The sequence below is a fragment of the Giraffa tippelskirchi genome, chromosome 5, assembly GCF_054371585.1.
Source record: "Giraffa tippelskirchi isolate mGirTip1 chromosome 5, T2T-mGirTip1v1.2.pri, whole genome shotgun sequence".
NCBI classification, from domain to species: domain Eukaryota; kingdom Metazoa; phylum Chordata; class Mammalia; order Artiodactyla; family Giraffidae; genus Giraffa; species Giraffa tippelskirchi.
The window spans coordinates 128,419,207-128,434,957 of record NC_137279.1 but is presented as its reverse complement, the minus strand read 5'-3'; the positions used below and the strand labels follow the sequence as shown (position 1 = coordinate 128,434,957).

Here is a 15,751-nt window from a genome sequence, read left to right as displayed (position 1 = left end):
TACTGAGGCTTTTATTACCACTGCATTGCAGTTTAAACTTCTTCAGGTCTATCTTGCTTCTTCACCCCCCCACAGATGTTAATCTCAAAAGACCACCCAAAAAACTTCCTTCAGGCAAATCTCAGTCTCTGAGTCTCCCTCCCAGGGAATTTAATTTGTGATATCTATCACCTTATTGTGTGTTTTCTACTTCTTTTGCCTGTTATGTTTCTTTTTCTTGACTTTCTTGCCATCTTTAGGACTGAGTATCATTATTTGTCCCAATTTTCCTACATTAGTTTGGAAATGATGTGCTCTTTTTCTATTCTAGAGGCTATCCTAGAAATAACAAAATACATAATTGAATTAGCAAGTCTAAAGTTAATTAATGCTTTTCTCCTACTCTGCAATATGATAAAGATTTTAAACAATTTAACTCCATTTACCCTTTTCCCTATCTATGTGTAATTGTTTTTTTGTCTTTCTTTTTTATGTTTTAAATTATGAAAGTATGATAACATGCTTATAGGAGACTGGGAAAGTACAAAACAAGGTCACATATAGTTCCACTATATATTACAATTATTTTTTTAAGTAGATAAATTAAGAGTTTTAGTTGGAGTTTCAATATCAAACTCTTAAAAATTAATAGAATGGATATACAGAGAAGTAGAATATAGTATACCTGAAAAGCACTATGAACCAACTCAACATAATGAAGATTTATACAAATTTCACACAGCAGTAGCATACGAAGTCTATTCAAGTTCCCATTGATTATAAACTAGGAGACACTGGAACATATCCAGGGACATAAAACAAGGTGCAAAAATTTCATCGTCTAAAGGTACTGAAATCATACAGAGACGGTTCTCTTATCATTGTGAAATTATGTTAGAAATCAGTGTCAAAAGATATTTGAAAATAATCCATATCTTTTCAAGTGCAATATAACATTTACCAAGAGAGATCTTTGACTTAGCCACTGAAAGCCTCAATATCAGAAGACTGAAAAACAGAGTTATTGCAGAGAATAAAGCATTTAAATGAGAAATTAATATCAAAGATATTCTAAAATCCCATGCATTTGGAAATTAAATGTCCACTTTTAAATGACAGATGTTTCTAAGAAGCCATAACAAGGAAAATTAGAAAATATTTTCAAAGAATAAAAATGAGAAGAGAATTTACCAGAATTTGTTTCATGCAGCTGAAGCTGCTCAATGCAATTAAACACAATATGGAGTCTTGAATAAGGTATGAAAACAAATAATGGACACTAGCATAAAATTTTGTGAAATTTGAACAAAATCTGTACTTTAGTTAATAATACTGTATCACGTTAATTTCTTGTGTTTTTTTTTCTTCTTTTTACACCATAGTATTTCTTTATAGGCTCAGAACTGGATTAAAAGTTTCAATTCAATTCAGTCACTCAGTCCTGTCTGACTCTTTGCAACTCCATGGACTGCAGCACACCAGGCTTCCCTGTCCATCACCAACTCTCGGAGCTTGCTCAAATTCATGTCCATCGAATCGGTGATGTCATCCAACCATCTCATCCTCTGTCATCCCCTTCTCCTCCTGCCTTCAAGCTTTCCCACCAGCAGGGTCTTTTCCAATGAGTCAGCTCTTTGCATCAGGTGGCCAAAGTATTGGAGCTTTAGCTTCAACATCAATCCTTCCAATGAATATTCAGGACTGATTTCCTTTAGGATGGACTGGTTGGATCTCCTTGCAGTCCAAGGGACTCTCAAGAGTCTTTTCTAGCACCACAGTTCAAAAGCATCAATTCTTCGGCACTCAGCTTTCTTTGTAGTCCAACTCTCACATCCATACATGACTACTGGAAAAACCATAGCTTTGAATAGACGGACCTTTGTTGGCAAAGTAATGTCTCTGCTTTTTAATATGCTGTTTAGGTTGGTGACAGTGGAGGCATGGGTTGGTGGTGGCCTGCTGCAAGGCTGGGGTCACTGAGTGTAGCAGTACATGCATGGGATCTTTTGAAGGAGATCACCATTATCTTCATTACCTCTACCCTAGTTGGGCCCCAGGTAAATAGCAGGGAGGGAACACAGCTCTACCCATCAACAGAAAACTGGATTAAAGATTTACTGAGCAGGGCCCTGCCCATCAGAACAAGACTCAGTTTTTCCCTCAGTCAGTCTCTCCCATCAGGAAGCTTCCATAAGCTCCTTATCCTTCTACACTGGAGGGCAGACAGACTGAAAACCGCAATCACAGAAAATTAACCAATCTAATCGCATGGACCAGAGCCTTGTCTAACTCAATGAAACTATGAGCCATGGCATGTAGGGCCACCCAAGATGGATAGGTCATGGTGGAGAGTTCTGACAAAATGTGGTCCACTGGAGAAGGGAATGGCAAACCACTTCAGTATTCTTGCCTTGAGAACCCCATCAACAGTATGAAAAGGTAAAAAGATAAGACACTGAAAGATGAACTCCCCAGGTCGGTAGGTGTCCAATATGCTACTGGAGATCAGTGGAGAAATAACTCCAGAAAGAATGAAGAGAAAGAACCAAAGCAAAAACAACACCCAGTTGTGGACATGACTGGTGATGGAAGCAAGGTCTGATGCTGTAAAGAGAAATATTGCATAGGAACCTGGAATGTTAGGTCCATGAATGAAGGCAAATTGGAAGCAGTCAAACAGGAGATGGCAAGAGTGAACGTTGACATTTTAGGAATCAGCGAACTAAATGGACTGGAATGGGTGAATTTAACTCAGATGACCATTATATCTACTACTGTGGGCAAGAATGCCTTAGAAGAAATGGAGTAGCCATCATAGTCTACAAAAGAGTCTGAAATGCAGTACGTGGATGCCATCTCAAAAACAGCAGAATGATCTCTGTTAGTTTCCAAGGCAAACCATTCACTATTACGGTAATCCAAGTCTATGTCCCAACCAGTAATGCTGAAGAAGCTGAAGTTGAAAGGTTATATGAAGACCTACAAGATCTTTTAGAACTAACACCCAAAAAGATTTTCTTTTTATTACAGGGGGCTGGAATGCAAAAGTAGGAAGTCAAGAAACACCTGGAGTAACAGGCATATTTGGCCTTGGAGTACAGATAAAGCAGGGCAGTGAGTTCTGTGGAGGGTTTTGTTAGCTGTATTAACCTATAACTTCCTTTGTCAGTCTTTTCTGACTCTGGGTAGCAGAAAGAGCATGAGCTTTCTATATAGACAGAGCTGGGATCAAATTCTGGCCCCACCATGAAAGGTAAATTCTTCTCTCTTGTTAGTCATATTTCTTTATTTGTAAAGTGGGTTTGCGGGGGCTTTCACAGGATTATTTTAAGTACTAATGACCATATGAAGTACCCAGTATACTGCCTGGCCCCAAAGTTTCCTTTTATTTTAAAAGTCCTCAAGGATCTGGAATGGCCATTGGAATGAACATAAGATTTACATATTTCAACCTTCCTTGAATTGGAACTCTTCTTTGCTAATTAATTCCCTTGCTTCTTATATTAGTATTTCTCTTCTGACTACTTAAGAGGATGTTATACTCCTGGGGAATAATTTATTTTTATTCTGACTGACAGAATGTCTAGAGTTAGCCTGGTTTTTATTCTCTTAGAACTTTGGAAAGCTTCAGGTCTCCCTGTCTTATGACCCTACATCATTCATTACTGTAATAATTGTAATAATTATCTTACCTTACTGTAATTATTCATTTTCTTCCCTACTAGACTCTAAGTTCATAAGGTCAGGATAACTTCTTCCCTGCTAAATGTATATACCTAGCACCAGTGGACTGTTTAAAAAGTAACCATTCAATAATTAGAACCATTAATAAGTTATAATAATTGGGATCTCAATAATTATTATATAAAAATATAATTCCTAGATGAATTCTTAGATGTTTTTCACATTATTTATATAGAAGATATTAGCAGAAAACAAGGAGTTAATTTACTTATCCTCAAACATTTAAAATATCACTCCTATGGAACCAATATTTACTACTAGAAATCCTATTCTGTTAGAGTGATTTTCCTAAGGTATATCCAGTAGGATAGAAATTAAATAATAAATACACATCATGGTCAACAAAAGAGTCCGAAATGCAGTACTTGGATGCAATCTCAAAAACGACAGAATGATCTCTGTTCGTTTCCAAGGCAAACCATTCAATATCATGGTAATCCAAGTCTATGCCCCGACCAGTAACGCCGAAGAAGCTGAAGTTGAACGGTTCTATGAAGACCTACAAGACCTTCTAGAACTAACACCCAAAAAAGATGTCCTTTTCATTATAGGGGACTGGAATGCAAAAGTAGGAAGTCAAGAAACACCTGGCGTAACAGGCAAGTTTGGCCTTGGAGTACAGAATGAAGCAGGGCAAAGGCTAATAGAGTTTTGCCACGAGAACGCACTGGTAATAGCAAACACCCTCTTCCAACAACACAAGAGAAGACTCTACACATGGACATCACCAGGTGGTCAACACCGAAATCAGATTGATTATATTCTTTGCAGCCAAAGATGGAGAAGCTCTATACAGTCAGCAAAAACAAGACCAGGAGCAGACTGTGGCTCAGATCATGAACTGCTTATTGCCAAATTCAGACTTAAATTGAAGAAAGTAGAGAAAACCACTAGACCATTCAGGTATGACCTAGATCAAATCCCTTATGAGTATACAGTGGAAGTGACAAATAGATTTAAGGGACTAGACCTGATAGACAGAGTGCCTGATGAACTATGGACAGAGGTTCGTGACATTGTACAGGAGACAGGGATCAAGAAAATCCCCATGGAAAAGAAATGCAAAAAAGCAAAATGGCTGTCTGAGGAGGCCTTACAGATAGCTGGGAAGAGAAGAGAAGTGAAAAGCAAAGGAGAAAAGGAAAGATATTCTCATCTGAATGCAGAGTTCCAAAGAATAGCAAGGAGAGATAAGAAAGCCTTCCTCAGCGATCAGTGCAAACAAATAGAGGAAAACAACAGATTGGGAAAGACTAGAGACCTCTTCAAGAAAATTAGAGATACCAAAGGAACATGTCATGCAAAGATAGGCTCGATAAAGGACAGAAATGGTATGGACCTAACAGAAGCAGAAGATATTAAGAAGAGGTGGCAAGAATACACAGAAGAACTGTACAAAAAAGATCTTCACGACCCAGATAATCACGATGGTGTGATCACTCACCTAGAGCCAGACATCCTGGAATGTGAAGTCAAGTGGGCCTTAGAAAGCATCACTACGAACAAAGCTAGTGGAGGTGATGGAATTCCAGTTGAGCTATTTCAAATCCTCAAAGGTGATGCTGTGAAAGTGCTGCACTCGATATGCCAGCAAATTTGGAAAACTCAGCAGTGGCCACAGGACTGGAAAAGGTCAGTTTTCATTCCAATCCCAAAGAAAGGCAATGCCAAAGAATGCTCAAACTACCGCACAATTGCACTCATCTCACATGCTAGTAAAGTAATGCTCAAAATTCTCCAAGCCAGGCTTCAGCAATACGTGAACCGTGAACTTCCAGATGTTCAAGCTGGTTTTAGAAAAGGCAGAGGAACCAGAGATCAAATTGCCAATATCCGCTGGATCATCGAAAAAGCAAGAGAGTTCCAGAAAAACATCTATTTCTGCTTTATTGACTATGCCAAAGCCTTTGACTGTGTGGATCACAATAAACTGTGGAAAATTCTGAAAGAGATGGGAATACCAGACCATCTGACCTGTCTCTTGAGAAACTTGTATGCAGGTCAGGAAGCAACAGTTAGAACTGGACATGGAACAACAGACTGGTTCCAAATAGGAAAAGGAGTACGTCAAGGCTGTATATTGTCACCCTGCTTATTTAACTTATATGCAGAGTACATCATGAGAAATGCTGGGCTGGAAGAAACACAAGCTGGAATCAAGATTGCTGGGAGAAATATCAGTAACCTCAGATATGCGGATGACACCACCCTTATGGCAGAAAGCCAAGAAGAGCTAAAGAGCCTCTTGATGAAGGTGAAGGAGGAGAGTGAAAAAGTTGGCTTAAAGCTCAACGTTCAGAAAACTAAGATCATGGCATCTGGTCCCATCACTCCATGGGAAATAGATGCGGAAAAAGTGGAAACAGTGTCAGACTTTACTTTTTTGGGCTCCAGAATCACTGCTGATGGTGACTGCAGCCATGAAATTAAAAGACGCTTCCTCCTTGGAAGGAAGGTTATGGCCAACCTAGATAGCATGTTTAAAAGCAGAGACATTACTTTGCCAACGAAAGTCCGTCTAGTCAAGGCTATGGTTTTTCCAGTGGTCATGTATGGATGTGAGAGTTGGACGGTGAAGAAAGCTGAGCGCAGCAGAATTGATGCTTTTGAACTGTGGTGTTGGAGAAGACTCTTGAGAGTCCCTTGGACTGCAAGGAGATCCAATCAATCCATCCTAAAAGAGATCAATCCTGGGTGTTTATTGGAAGGTCTGATGTTGAAGCTGAAGCTCCAATACTTTGGTCACCTCATGCGAAGGGTTGACTCATTGGAAAAGACCCTAATGCTGGGTAGGATTGGGGGCGGGAGGAGAAGGGGACGACAGAGGATGAGATGGTTGGATGGCATCACCGACTCAATGAACATGGGTTTGGGTAGACTCCGGGAGTTGGTGATGGACAGAGAGTCCTGGCGTGCTGCAATTCATGGGGTCGCAGAGAGTCAGACACGACTGAGCGACTGAACTGAACTGAACACAGATATAATTTTTACATGTATTTTCAGCATTCGAGAATGACTCCATTTATTCAAAAGATATGTCCCAGAAAAGATGGATGCAAATAACACTTTCATATTATAAATATTTAAAAATCCATCTAATTAGAGTAAACTAAACTTCAAGTACATTTGAAAAGCAAGAATCCTTCTTTGTAATAAGTATGCTCTCATACTAGTCTGTCTTACTCAGATTTCTGAATACAGAATTTTTCAAAGTGGGGAACAGTCCTACTACTTTGGTCATATCAAAATGGTAAGAAGTTCGACACAACTCAAAATCAAATTAACTTTTACTTTTTGAAAAGAATTTTTAGTCCATGTATAAGTAACAAATATAATGTGTTAGTAATACTGTTTTTTAATGTGTTATTACACTTAGAATGGATAAACAACAAGGTCTTACCATATAGCACAGGGAACTATACCCAGCCTCCTGGGATAAATCATAATGGAAAATTATATATATATATAAATAAAAGAATGTGTATATGTATGTAACTGAGTCACTTTGCCGCACAGCAGAGATTGGTACAACATTTTAAATCAACTCTACTTCAATTAGAGAATAGGTTTTTCCATATACTAGAAAATAAAAAATACTTACTATTATTTTCTTACAGTCCTTTCCTCTGCATAGTTCTGTATAGGTAGAGTATTGCACATATATAATCCAGCTTCCAACAAAAACCGCCAACCAGGAAAAGAAAAGATATTTCATTCGCACATATGAGAAGCGAGCCTGTAAGTAAAAGACCACATAACAATCAATCATTCAGCACCCAGTCAGCATTCACTGTCCTAGAACATGACTTTTCCCCCTTTCTTGGAAGCACTCAATATATATTCTAGGCTTTCATATGGCAATTCTCCTAGAACAAAGTGTACTTTCACTGAGTCCAAAAAGCATTGGTCTTAGAAAAGGAAGCTCCTTGGTCTTGCCAAGAAAAAGAGAACAAAATAGCCTTTAAAATGTATAACCTTACAAATACTACCAGCATCCAAAGCTACTCATTAAGCACAAGCCCATGCACCATGCCCCCCTGAACACCCAGTAAGATCAGGTAAAGAGAGACACAGTCCCCTCTTATGACAAGCTTACAGAAGACTGGTTCAAATAAGAATCTTAAAGTTCTTTATGAATAAGTATGGCAAAAATAATTGTGTTTTAAAGAAATAAAAACAGAGAATTTGGCTACTAGTCTAATGTCTCACAGTGAGGTACAACCAGAGTAAGAAATGAAACTTCACATTCATTCCTATTTCCCTGCTGTATTCACCAATGCTTTATGTTTATTTTATTCAATCAATCAAATGCTTCACCTAACAGATATTCTGGAAATTTGAGGAAAAAGTTACAACTATTAAAGGAAAAGAAAGATTAAGATATATAAAGAATAAATGACTCTCTGCATGTCAGTTTGTAAAGCTGTACAACAGGATCCTCTTTGCCTTGCTTTGCAACTAGTGCTCTGGTATCTAATTGCGACTCGGGTCAGTTGGTGGTTTTTCTCCATCAACTACATATCAAACAGTTTCATCTCCAAAACTGTCCGCTGGTCAAGATAATTTGACATTTATGTTTTGAGTCTGGAACTCCAATGGTCTGATTTTATAAATAACTGAATTTAGGACCATGGGGAGAATTGAGCAAAAATTAATTAAAGACATATAAACAAACAACGAAAAGCTGGTTTTGCTTTTACAACCCCAAGTCGGTTTCTCACACTGGACAACAGTAGGATACTGTGAGCGCTGTGGGCATGCAAAGAAAGCGGAAAGAGATGAAAGAGACATAAGTGCATCTGCAGAGACAATGAATGCAGAGGAAAAAGGGACTCAGAAATACTGAATTCGTTTGGCTTTATTTGTGGTTTAGATATCGGTCTTTGTGAGGTTAACAGATGGTGAATCCCAGTACCAAAAAGCTTGAGTACAACAATTCACAGTTAAATGATAGGTCTCTGAGTTTTATTATTAAGATATTTTTTAAAATGCCTTAAATGCAAGTTATTTTTGTATAGCTCTAAGTGAATCCAATAAAAAGAAAGTCCAGATAGATTTCCAAATTAAATCACATAAATGACCATGAGTATATACCAAGGGGTTTGTTTGAAAGACATTTAAGATTACTTGGCCCTAATAAGAAGTCTAGTCATCAGATAGAAACTGATATGTACTAGTATTACAAAGCTTAAATATTATTGAGTGCCATAATCCCTACAGAACATAAGCACTTTGCTAGGCACACAGAAAATACTCAACAAATGTTAGCAAAATCAACTCGTAAGGCCCTGAACAAAAAGCCAGTAACACAGTCATTATGATAGGCCACCGCCTTCTTTTTGGGCTTGCCAAAAAGAAAACTGAATCTGAATCTGATTAAGCCTTTAGCTCCAACTACCAGTTTACAGGAAATACAGGAGACAGAGGCATATAAGTAACACTTAAGTAAATGACAGTATTAGGATACAATCAGCAAACTCTAGGCTGTGGGAAATGCGGCAATACAAATAACCCAGTTCTTCAACAAATAAATTACAAGGGAGAAAAGAGAGAGAAGATGAGAAAACCAAAGATCAAAAAATACTTAAGAAATATTATATATTAAATAATCACATTTCATGGATCTTTTTTGAGTCCTGATTCAAGTGAAAAACTGTAAAAAAAAAAAAAAAATGACATTTATGAGACAATTGAAAACTTGAAGGCTGACAGGATACCTGTGCTGTAAAGGCATTATTTTAGTTTTTTAGGCATAATAATGTGATGTTTAAAGAAAAACAACTTAATCTTTTTGAGATAGACACTGAAACATTTATGAATGAAATAGTACCTGGGATTTGCTTCAAAACAATATAGGAAGGGAAAGGTACGTGGGAAAAGTATTAAAACAATACTGGCCGTGAGTTGGTAACTGTTCAGGCTGGGTGATGGTTACACGCCTTCTTTTGTACATGTTTTTCTCTACTGATTTAACATTTTTTTTACGTCGTACGATAAGGAATACTTTCATACCAAGATACCCACTTCCCACACATTCATTCAGCAACTATCTATTGTCTACTACGTGCCTGGCGCCACCTTAGGCACTTTCAGAACATTTGCATTTACAGTGACAAACAAACCCTAAATACCAGATAAGTACCCTTAACACAGTTCAGAAGGTTTCTTGGACAATGTAGCATGGCATGATTTTACTTTTATAAGTCCAATCTTTTGTGTATGTGTGGCCATTAGAGAAAGATTATTTAATAAAAGATGATAAGACAACTGTTAATCATTTCGAAATAGCATATTTAAAAACCTAAAACACATCTTACATCAAAATAAATTCCACAGGAAACTGATACACATGTAAAATATGAAATAATATAATACAAATGTAGGGATTCTTCAAAAATAATTTTTGAGATGACAAAAATTCTAAATACCACAGAATCTCTAAAAGAAGACATTGACTATGTAAAAACTTTAAAGTTGTGACAAAAATCACTGTAAACAAAGCTGAAAGATAAAATGGGATGTGACAGGAGTTTTCATCATTAGATTAAGAGAGAGTAGCTAGAGGGCTCAGGACAAGAACTGAAGTCAGTAGGAGATTTGTACTCACTCCTGTGATGGTGCTAGGGTATGTTGTCACGGCATTTCTGAAAGAGCAGTTAGCCACATACATCAAAAACTCTAAAAATTTTCATCTAGCAAATTCTACATTTAGGGATGTATCACAAGTGAAGAATTAAGTCTATACTATACACATACCCACACACACATCCCCCCACCAACCCCCATGTAATATATATGACATCTTTTACACCTATTATTATAATAGTGCATTATCAGAGGCAACCAAATTTCAGCAATCAAGAAGTTACTGAATACAATTATTGAAACCATTTTATTTTAGGAAAGCTATTTACAAGCTATTTATGGGCAACAACTTTATACTCCTAGATATCATTAAACTATGTACAATTAGAGACAGCACTGTAGAAGGGCAGACAGCAGAATTAAACAGAGCAGACTTAAGGCAACATCAATCTTCATTATTTTGCCCAATTTTCATTATATGTACAAAGAGGCATGAATGCAGTTTGAAATCTTTTAGTGGCCATAAAGTTACAATCAACCACTTACACGAGAAGTTCAATCTTATACTAATATTGAGATGGGGTTTTAAAACAAGATTAATCTCAATTTGTTTAGTAAAAAATCAAGGAAGACCTTACACTGTAAAATAATATTTTCTTTTTTCCTTTTTTTGCCTTGCTCTGCAGCAGGTAGAAGTCACAGAGTAAAGGAAACCACGCAGACATGGTGAGGAGGTTCTCTGCTAGTTCAGAACTTGGTTCTGTTTTACCTTCTCCTTGACACCCACCTCAAGAAGTCTAGTAATGTCAACTACCTTTGGAGTCTCCATCAATAATTTCTATTAGCTATCAAATGCATATTAAGCTTAATAGGTGTTGGCAGCAAAGACCTGTATATTTCTCCCTCCTGCACAGCCAATTTAATAAAACTTGAAGTCATTTTGTTTTTCTCTCTAAGAGCTACATTAATTTTTTTTTTCTCTGGCATATGTTTAAATGGAAAAATACCCTGTAAACTGGCTTGCCCACTGTGTGTTCGTCATGATACAGAATGCCAAAATTTTTGGAGAGGAAGTTGGATTGATGATGTTCCCAGCAGGGCAGTGGGCATCAGCTGTTATATATAAATGACAAAAGGAGTGAAACACATTTTTATTCTAGTATGTCATTGAAATTACTGTGATTTGAGGGTAACACAAACTAGTATAAGGGCTTTCATGTGTCCTTTAATTTCTGCAGATCCTGTTGCCTCACATTTTAAAATAAAGATTGAAGAAAAACAGCCATAATGACATCTGTAGCTACTGACTAATTTTATTTCCCTGTGTGGCACTCACTAAAATGTTCCCAGTGGTCTGTTCTATACCAATTACCTAGACAATTTAGACTTTGATGAAAAAATATAGTTACTGTTTATGACCTTTTTATTGATGCTGAACTATCCAAAATACTGCCCAGAAGCAAAATTTGTTCTGCTGCTTTGGGGCCTAGCTATTTTTTCCCTGGTGGCTCAGCTGGTAAAGAAGCCGCCTGCCTGCAACAAGGGAGACCTCGGTTCGATCCCTGGGTTGGGAAGATTCCCTTGAGAAGGGAATGGCTACCCACTCTAGTATTATGGCCTAGAGAATTCCATGGATTGTATAGTCCATGGGGTCACAAAGAGTTGGACACGACTGAGTGACTTTCACTTTTACTTTTCATTAGAGGTACATTGCTTTATTTCAAATTATGCTCCTGAAAGTCATGATAAGAATTTTAGAGAATACACAATGGCATGATTCTCAACTAGAGTCAGTTTTGCCCCCCGGGGATACCTGGCAGGGTCTAGAACCACAAAGTGTGATTAGAGTCTTGTCTGTTGAGGCCAGAAATGCTGCTAAACATCCTTCAATGCACAGGAGGGCTCCCCACATCAAAGAATTATCTGCCCAAACGTTCATAGTGCTAAGGCTGAGAAAATTTGTATTATGGTTACAAAATAAAATGAAAGCAAAGATTATGGGGTTGAAAGAATCAAATTTGTATGACACTATCATTTTATTTTAAATTAGTCTTTAAAGCATAAACTACTACTTAATTAGAAAAATATAACATCTGTCTGGAAATAACAGAAATAATTCTTAATGACTAAATGATTGGCAATATCTTATTATAAATAAAGAAAAATCACTGGAGATGGAAAATATATAAATGATGAAACAAACTTTCTCTACCAATTCTACTGTAAAGAACAGTGATACTGTTTCTTTTTTTTATATTGTTTGATTTCACTGTGATAATTTTATTTCATGACAAATCTGAAAACCTATGAACTTATTCAAACAGATTTACATTAAGTTTTTGAATTAGGCATAAAGAGGCAACACATCAAACTTCAGCTATGTAAGACTACTTCTCTATTACTTACCTATTTTTCACATTCAACATCATTTACTAGGTTGGTGCAAACATAATTACAGTTTCAACCTGTGAATTTTTGTTTTTTCTTTTTAATTAATTTTTTTATTGAAGGATAATTGCTTTACAGAATTTTGGTGTTTTCTGTCAATCCTCAACATGAATCAGCCATGGGTATACCTATATCCCCTCCCTTTTGAACCTCCCTCCCACCTCCCTCCCCATCCCATACCTCTAGGTTGATACAGAGCCCCTGTTTGAGTTTCCTGAGCCATACAGCGAATTCCCTTTGGCTATCTATTTTACATATGGTAATGTAAGTTTCCATATTACTCTTTCCATACATCTCATCCTTTCCTCCCCTCTCCCCATGTCCATAAGTCTATTCTCTATGTCTGTTTCTCCATTGCTGCCCTGTAAATAAGTTCTTCAATACCATTCTTCTAGATGCCGTATACATGTGGTAGAATACAATATTTATCTTTCTCTTTCTGACTCACTTCACTCTGTATAATAGGTTCTAGGTTCATCCACCTCATCAGAACTGACTCAAATGCATTCCTTTTTATGGCTGAGTAATATTCCATTGTGTATAGATACCACAACTTCTTTATCCATTCATCTGTTGATGGACATCTAGGTTGCTTCCACGTTCTAGCTATTGTAAATAGTGCTGCAGTGGACAATGGGATACATGTGTCTCTTTCAATTTTGGTTTCCTCAGGGTATATGCCTAGGAGCTGGATTGCTGGGTCAGGTCATATGGTGGTTTTATTCCTAATTTTTTAAGGACTCTCCATACCATCTTCCATAGTGGCTGTATCAATTTATATTCCCAACAACAGTGCAAGAGCATTCCCTTTTCTCCACACCCTCTCCAGCATTTATTGTTTGTAGGCTTTTTGATGATGGCCATTCTGACCGGTATGAGGTGATATCCCATTGTGGTTTTGATTTGCATTTCTCTAACAATGAGCAATGTTCAGCATCTTTTCATGTGTTTGTTAGCCATCTGCATGTCTTCTTTGGTCTTTTTCCCACTTTTGGATTGGGTTGATTGTTTTTTTGGCAGTAAGTTTATGAACTGCTTGTATATTTTGGAAATTAATCCTTTGTCAGTTGTTTCATTTGCTATTATTTTCTCCCATTTTGAGGGTTGTCTTTTCACCTTGCTTATAGTTTCTTTTGCTGTGCAAAAGCTTTTAAGTTTAATCAGGTCCCACTTTTTACTTTTGTTTTTATTTCTGTTACTCTAGGAGGTGGGTCATAGAGGATTTTGCTTTGATTTATGTCACTAAGTGTTCTGCCTATGTTTTCCTCTAAGAATATTATAGTTTCTGGTCTTAAATGTAGGTCTTTAATCCATTTTGAGTTTATCTTTGTGTATGGTGTTAGGAAGTGTTCTAATTTCATTCTTTTACATGTAGCTGTCCAGTTTTCCCAGCACCATTTATTGAAGAGGCTATCTTTGCCCCATTGTATATTCTTGCCTCCTTTGTGAAAAATAAGGTATCCATAGGTGCATGGGTTTATTTCTCTGCTTTCTATCTTGCTCCACTGGTCTTTAGGGCTTCCCTGGTGGCTCAGAGGGTAAAGTGTCTGCCTGCAATGCGGGAAACCTGGGTTCGATTCCTGGGTCAGGAAGATCCCCTGGACGGAGAAGGAAATAGCAACCCACTCCAGTACCCTTGCCTGGAAAATCCCATGGACGGAGAAGCCTGGTAGGCTACAGTCCATGGGGTCGCAAAGAGTCAGACACGATTGAGTGACTTCACTTTCTTTCTTTCTTTCCTTTCCACTGGTTTTTATTTCTGTTTTTGTGCCAGTACCATACTGTCTTGATGACTGGAGCTTTGTACTATAATCTGAAGTCAGGAAGGTTGATTCCTTCAGCTCCATTCTTTTTCAAGACTCGTTTGGCTATTTGGAATCTTTTGCGTTTCCATATAATTGTGAAATTTTTTGCTCTAGTTCTGTGAAAAATGCCATTCGTAATTTGATAGGGATTGCATTGAATCTGTAATTGTGTTTGGTAGTATAGTCATTTTCACAATATTGATTCTTCGACCTGTGAATTTTAAATCATCATAACTAGGCTCAAACACATCTTTATTAATCAAAATAGGTACCATTACAATCAACATATTTTTGCCAATGAGAAATAACTTCGCTTATTCCTGTAGTGTAAAAATCTGTGCTTTGGGATTCAATGAACTCTTGGAAAGCATTTTCTGCATCCTTTTTGGTTGTGGAACCATTCTCCCTGCAAAAAGTTATTGAAATGCTTGAAGAAGTGGTAGTCAGTTGGTGAGAGGTCAGGTGAATATGGTGGATGAGGCAACACTTCCTAGCCTAATTCATTCAACTTTTGAAGCATGGGTTATGTGCTGTGTGGTGAGGCATTGTTGTAGAGAAGAACTGGGCCCTTTCTCTTGACCAATACTGGCTGCAGGTGTTGCAGTTTTTAGTGTATATCACTGATTTGCTGAGCTTACTTCTCAGATGTAATGGTTTCAGTAGGATTCAGAAAGCTGTAATGGATCAGACTGGCAGCAAACCATCAAACAGTGACCATGCCTTTTTATGGTGCAAGTTTGGCCTTGGGAAGTGCCTTGGGGTTTCTTCTCAATCCAACCACTGCGCTGGTTGTCACCAGTTGTCATATAAAATCCACCTTCATCACAATCTGATTGAGAAATGAGTTCATTGTTGTCACGTAGAATAAGAGAACACTTCAAAATGACCATTTTTTTTGATTTTCGGTCAGCTCATGAGGCACGCACTTACAGAGCTTTTTCACCTTTCCAATTTACTTCAAATGCTGAATGACCATAGACTGGCCAATGGTGACTTCTTGTGTAGTAGTAAGAGGATCAGCTTCGATGATTGCCCTCAGTTGGTTGTTGTCACCTGCCAATGGCCAGCCACTATGCTCCTCATTTTCAAGGCTCTCATCGCCTTTGCAAAACTTCTTGAACCACCACTGTACTGTACATTTGTTGGCAGTTTCTAGGCCCAATGTGTTGTTGATGTTGCAAGTTGTCTCC

The 15,751-nt window shown here is 37.6% G+C and overlaps 1 protein-coding gene across 7 annotated transcripts in view; it reads right to left on the bottom strand.

The window, feature by feature from the left end:
• Positions 1 to 15,751, bottom strand: part of DIPK1A (divergent protein kinase domain 1A) — a 208,014-nt gene that overhangs the window by 29,697 nt on the left and 162,566 nt on the right. For 6 of the 7 annotated variants that reach the window (XM_081486356.1, XM_081486357.1, XM_081486355.1 and 3 more), the window contains one exon: positions 7,325 to 7,459. The exons of the other annotated variant lie outside the window; for it this stretch is intronic. In XM_081486356.1, the coding sequence (XP_081342482.1) occupies positions 7,325 to 7,459 (135 nt within the window). The remainder of the gene's footprint in view (positions 1 to 7,324; positions 7,460 to 15,751) is intronic. 7 annotated transcript variants of the gene reach the window in all.